The sequence below is a fragment of the Schistocerca piceifrons genome, chromosome X (assembly GCF_021461385.2).
Source record: "Schistocerca piceifrons isolate TAMUIC-IGC-003096 chromosome X, iqSchPice1.1, whole genome shotgun sequence".
Classification (NCBI taxonomy): domain Eukaryota; kingdom Metazoa; phylum Arthropoda; class Insecta; order Orthoptera; family Acrididae; genus Schistocerca; species Schistocerca piceifrons.
Genome location: NC_060149.1, coordinates 668,678,431 through 668,685,015, shown reverse-complemented (window position 1 = coordinate 668,685,015; position 6,585 = coordinate 668,678,431). Strand labels below are relative to the sequence as shown.

At 37.3% G+C, this 6,585-nt stretch overlaps 1 protein-coding gene across 1 annotated transcript; it reads right to left on the bottom strand.

The window, feature by feature from the left end:
• Positions 1-484: 484 nt before the first annotated feature.
• On the bottom strand, positions 485-5,632 carry LOC124721819 (ceramide glucosyltransferase). The gene is made up of 2 exons (XM_047246940.1): positions 4,787-5,632; positions 485-1,010 (listed from the first exon to the last, which is right to left on the bottom strand). The coding sequence occupies exons 1-2, from the start codon at positions 5,621-5,623 to the stop codon at positions 627-629; spliced, it is 1,221 nt and encodes a 406-aa protein (XP_047102896.1). The 5' UTR covers positions 5,624-5,632; the 3' UTR covers positions 485-626.
• Between the last annotated feature and the right edge of the window lie 953 nt (positions 5,633-6,585).

Sequence of the window (6,585 nt, the reverse complement as noted above, 5' to 3'; positions counted from 1 at the left end):
CAAATATTAAACAATGAACACAAAAAGTCCATCACCTTCAACAAGCTTTCTTCACTATTAAGTACAGAATATTGTGACTTCATTTAACTGAAACTTAAAAGACGTAAAAATAGCACCTAGAGGTAATGGAACAACTTCTGTTGTTTAAATTTTGCTGTTCATTTTAGATTAAAATTCTTTCTTTGTGAAATCAACTGTGCAGGACACAAATACATTTAAACGGGTCAAAATTCCAATTCTTGTGGGAAATCTCAACACAATTTCAATTTAAACAGTACGTGGTCAAATGCCGTTTTCTTTCCGTGGGCTAAGCATGGTCTTAATGACTTCATATAATCTTTGTATGACATATGTAACACCAGTATACATACTTTACATAACGCACCACTGACACATTTTGTATGCTACAGCTGCAGCCACTTTTTTATACATAAATACAGTTTTAAACAAAAGTGACTTGTAAAAATTTCAGCTTCAAAAGAAATTGACAAATGCATGTAGCAGAACAGTTCATTCATGTTAACAGTATACACTGAAGACATGAAATATATATTACTTTCTGTTGAGCATAATTTGTTGGTCTATTAAAAACACGAGGAACACACAAAATGCCACCGAGTATAGTTTCAAACTTTCACTTTAGGCTTGAGCTCTTCTGCTATTCCTCCCCATCGTAATTTGAAAGTTCGCCCTCGCCATCTTATGGCTGGATCCCACAAAGCTTGTAGAAATATATATGGGGAAGATAGCTCACGAAACAGCCACCCCACAACAAAGTCAAACTTATTGAAAGGTAGAGAACTATTCTGCACAATTGACAGTAACAGCCAGTCAAGAAGAAACCACACAAGTATGTGCACTAGGTAAAAAACAATTGGGTCCCAGTCAAACAGGAAGGAGACTGCCCAAGCTGCACAGCCTCCCAGCAACATGCATTCTGACATAGGTTCCAAGAAAATTGTTTGTGGAACCATTGCAGTCCTCAGCTTAGCCCAACGTGTTAACCGAGCCTGTAAAATTTAAAATGACAGATAATCACACACCAAGCCCACTTTCCTCAAATGATGACAAAAAAATTTATTTGGTTACATAATATTATTTTATTCCAACACTTTTAAACAGTAGTATCACCAAACATTCAAATTTTAACAGAGATATTTTCAGCAGAAATATGCACCAACCACAGTAAGCATGTGTTTCAACATGGGGAAATAACATGGAGACATGTCAAAAACATAAAAAAGGTCACGCAAAATAGATCTCTCATAAAAAATGATAATGCTAGGAAAAGTTTAATAGAGAATATCATTACTTGTTCATTACACCTACATAAATTACTACCCTCTTGTGCAAGATGTAACAACCGGTTGAACAATACAGTGGGGATGGAAAGCACTAGACTGCAGTTCATTAACAGGGTTTGAAGAAGGAAAACCCTTTCTCTGGAAGAATGAGCTTAATGGATACTTGTCTATCACACATTTTGATACAGTCACATGTGCTGACCGGGGTGGTCGAGTGGTTCTAGGCGCTACAGTCAGGAACAGCGCGACTGCTACGGTCGTAGGTTCAAATCCTGCCTCGGGCATGGATGTGTGTGATGTCCTTAGGTTATATAGGTTTAAGTTCTAGGGGACTGGTGACCTCAGAAGTTAAGTCCCATAGTGCTCAGAGCCATTTGAACAGTCAGATGTCTGTATTTTTGGCACAATCAGTGACAGTTATTATGGCCAACATAACAATATGCTCAACAAAGTAGATGGGAGCTTAGGAGAAAAAGAAAACGTCACTGTAGAGTGCATGACAGACTACTAAAATTTCAGAGAACCTCAGTGTACAGCAGAATTTCGAGGTGTATTAAACTGTACAACTTGAGTTACAAAATGGGAGGGGTGGAGGGAGAAGAACAGGAATATATAGGAGCATACAACATGTATGTCCATGAAAGATGATGCATGTCAAATAATAGGGGCACTAGATATCCATATACCAAACACACTGAGTACACATGCAGATTGTACGAAAGAAGTACTGCCTATCTTGGCACTTACCCTGCCAACACTCTCCCCTTCCCCCTTTACAATCCTTATGAACTGAAACTTATTTTACACATGAATATGAGCACGGACTGAAATGAAAACCTTACATTCAAGACTTCATTCATGGATTGGAGTTAGTTTAAAATATTGAACAAAAATTCCAAGACAATGGATAAGCAACTACTACTTCCGACATGTTTTGATCACTACCAGAATCAGAAATGTATTTTTGAATGCCACAATTTAAGAAAACTGTCAGAAGTAATTACAGACTGAAGAATAATACAAAAAAACTGTTGTAATTATGTAAAGGAATGATCACTTTATCCCTCATAAATTTCGGGTCTAGTGTAGCAGGGGATACAACCCGTCAGCTTTGGACAATGACGTCACAAGTCGCCAGATAGCAGTTTACCATTTTCGCTTTTGCTGTTATGTTTCAGTTTCGTTTTTTTACTGATTGCTTAATAAAGTGGATCTGTTTATTCTATCTCGTGAGATTTTTTTTTAAAAAGCCAAAAAACACTTATCAGTCACTGAAGGGAGCTACAACACTAAGAAGAATCGCTTCTCGATTGGCGACTTGTGACGTCAATGTCCAAAGCCGACGGGTTGTATCCCCTGCTACACTAGTCCCTAAATTTCACAACTAGCATAAACTATAAATTACACATTCAACTAGCCAGTAACAACTTTCTGCCAAATTATCACTTCCAATAACTTTCACTGCCAATATAGTGTAAGAAGAAAAACGATAGGCCTATTCTCGTATGAAGAAAAAAAGAGAAACATTCATCATAGTAAATACAGTACAGTCCAAAAATAGAAAAGGTAAATATCATTATTACTATTTATATTATGATACATGTGATGGATAATTTTTTGAACATAATTTCAGTTTTCTCTGTTAAGCAGTCACTGTAATTCTTGTACACTGAATTACCTATGTAGGCAAAACTAGTAAAGAAGGTCTTCCCCAAAATATGAAGAATACTTAACATTTAATTCCATATCAGCACCATTGTCTAGGTATACTTTAAAATTTTAGCTGTCAAATGAAATGTTTCACACATTTGATTAAAAAACTTTTAGCTCTGTTGGTCAGATGCAATTAAGGACAACTAGAATCTTTGTAGTGCCTAAGTGAAGTTTTAAACTGCTTTTGGCTAGAACTACTACATGTCAGTGTCCTGTAATAACACATACCATAGTGATAGGAGTATCATGCACAGTGGTTAGTTATGATATTTAGCCTAAAAATCATTGTTCATTATTGTGTGTGACCATTTTGCATTTTCCTGATAAAATGAGGTTCCATTCATTGGGCTCTCAAATTATCCAATGATGGTTCCTTCATTTTACTAATCACCAGGATGAACTTATCTGTAAATCTTTCTGGTAAAAGTTATGTACTGGACCCTTCTTGCACTTTTCGGTATGGTGTGGATGTAAACATTTGGCTTCATTACCAGTCAATTTGTTGCCACAATCAATTTTCTGCTTTCACATTCGTGGGCATCACCATCTCAAACAGTCGCCTTCCAACTTAACCCAGATCTCTGGCTGTGCCACAGGTCAGTCTGTTACCACACCAAGATTTCAGATGGATGAGAGGGCGGGGGATTGTCTAATAAGTAATTTTAGGTTCATTTTAACCTTTTACTTGCAAAAAGAGGAAAGACATAGTTTGTTTTTGTAACTGAGAAAATTTGCACTTGAAACACACGGGGCTATTATTTGTGAACCACTTGTGTACGAGTGCTGCAACGCTCAGGGACAGTGGAGTGGGGGGACTGAACAGTACAATTTTTCTTCGTTCCAGCATAATCTTCACAAATCCAAAATTTTAATGAAAATAAGTGCATGTTCTGATAAGTAAAAAACTGCTATGAATTTGTGGGAAATCGTAGCAGAGCCACACAACAAAATTACAGTTTCACAAAACAGTTCTAGAAATATGCAGAATGCAAATGACATTAGCAATGATGAAAAAGTGATTGTAGACCAAAAATTGAATCAATAAACAATAAAATACATTAAAAAAAAGAATGACAATGATGGGAGAACATCACCACAAAACCTACTGGTTGGTCAAGACAAAACGCTGATAAATATATGATGTAAGATGGCAGACTAGACAGAAGCAAGAGATCTACTTCATTAGACAGAACTTGAGAAATGAAAATCCCAAACAGAATGCGAAAAAACAGGGAATGAAATGAGATCCATGCAACAGTGATGGTTTTGCAGGAAAAGCAAACAGGCACACAAAATGGTCTGTCAAAAATTCTGTACAGTGATGTGCTGGAAGGTAGAAATAGCTGTATGGAATGAAGTTTAGAGTTTTAAGAGCCACAACGAATTCACTAGACACAAGGGACATTTGAGATTGGTGAAGGATGGGGGGGGGAAAAATTTGCTGTCCCTTTCAGAAGGAACCCGGCCAACAGTAGCCTTAAGTGGTTTACGGATATCAGTGAGAACTTGAATCTGGATGACCAGACTACAATGATTTGAATTGCAACCCTCCTAAATATGAGTCCAGTCTCTTAATTAATGATACACATTGTTCAGTAAAATACTGGACTATGTGAGAGTAAAAAGAAATGAAAAGAAAAGACAAGAAAAATGTTCGCTATGAAGTTTGGTAAGTTTTCTGAAATACTATCAAGGTCTAAGGGTGAAAATTCTGCAACATTTTCACATAAACTTACATTCTGTTAGTTAATGGTTAGTTTCAAACTCACCTGAAATGTAGAGATGTTACATTGCCCAGAATTCTGCCATGCTGGTTGACTACTGATACACATCCTCCAGCCACGCTCCCGTAAAGATTTTGCAAGGAAGAAGTCTTCAGCAAGGTAGCAACTAAATGCTTGCAGACCACCAACTTCATCAATCAGTGGTTTTTTGATAAGTGTTGACATACCAGTATGGCAGTTCACACCCAAGAAAGCTGCTGCAAGATAAATTCTTGCCTGTGCTGTGCCAAAATAAATCTTCTCTAAAGTGGCAGCAAATCCCTCCCTGTCACACGTAAAGGGCATCTGATGCACTATTGCCACATCATCTTTCATGTACGACACCATGTCCATCAGAGTATCTTCTTTCATACGAATACCACTGTCCGATATGAGTATGAGATCATACTGAGCCTCCTTGAAACCTGGCTGCATGTTGTTTATTTTCGGATTCACACCAACGTTAAAACCACCAGTAAATAGTCTTGCTTGCACATTTGGATATTTTTCCATGAGTTTATTAACAAGCATCACTGCAGGATCACTTTCATCCTCAACACAAAATAAAAGTTCATAAAGGGGGTAATTCATGGTGAAAAATGTTTCCAAGTTACTGAATAAATGCAAGTCCACGCCCATTAATGGTTTTAAAATTGAAACTCCGGGATATGGTGTTTCACTTGGCAACTGATTTGGTTTCTGGTGTAATCTCCACTTTGCATAAAAAATTGCTATGAGATGCACACCCCACTTCCCACACCAAAACACGAAGAAAAATATAGCAAAACCATACAATGTATAGATCATTGGAGACATTTTACTTAGGTCTGTAGCAAACGTCATTGCGTTACAATAATGTATCACAATAAATACACAGAAAACAAAATACAGTACTGTTTGACGATGCAGATACGCACAGTGTTCATACACCTGGTGCACTTTTAAAGACCAGTTATCTTTCAATCGAATGAGGCGGCACAGCAGACGACATCAACTTGGAAACCGTGTACAACATAAAAACAAGTTCTTTCAGCATAAATAACAAGTACAGCTTCACAATTAAATCGTGTACGCATAGACAAAAAATCACTTTCTTCACATGTGATTCACATTTCTTCCAAGATTCTGAACGACGTAAATCAGAAACGACAGGTATCCTTAATTTCATACCTGCATTTTCTTTACACTGTTTTAGGGTTAGGCACACGTGATGAATTGCTAATTGCAACCTAACACAACTTATTAAAGTTACAAGAAGGAAGTGAGCTTTTCCGATGCAGGCACGACGCTCATCAATCACATTAATTTCTTTAATCAAAATGTTAAGGTCATTGTGAACGTAAATAACTCCGCAAGTGTTACAGCAGACGAAAACGACTCGCACATGGTTCGTCGAATATGTATCGTGAGCAACTGAGCGGTTAATCATGCCAAACTTATCAGTAAGTACACTTATGCTCATCCCTCTTATTTCATCGCTAATCTTATCTTTCTTGTGAATCAAAGTCATCAAAGTCACACGATACACATCGTAATCGGAAGCCATACTTGTATGTAGGCTTGCCAATGATCACATACCGTATTTCCGTTTCAACTGGTTACGTTTTACTACAGGTTGCCAGCAACAACAATTGTGCGTACTTTGCTAGAGCCATTACGAACTATTCTGAATATTAGCTCGTAATTTAGGCGCTAGTCTTCTAAGCATAAGTAGAACTTGCTTTCTCTACAATGACTGTATGTTGGCAACGTTCACGTCAAAACAGCATGAATAACATCTGCATGAGTGTGTTGTTGTGTTGCAT

What these genes read in the sequence shown, in the direction of transcription:
- LOC124721819 (XM_047246940.1), bottom strand. Translation starts at nt 5,623, where the DNA reads ATGACGTTTGCTACAGACCTAAGTAAAATGTCTCCAATGATCTATACA. An exon ending in GTAACATCTCTACATTTCAG is followed by an intron (nt 1,011 to 4,786) that starts GTGAGTTTGAAA and finishes TAAATTTTACAG; the next exon opens with GCTCGGTTAACACGTTGGGC.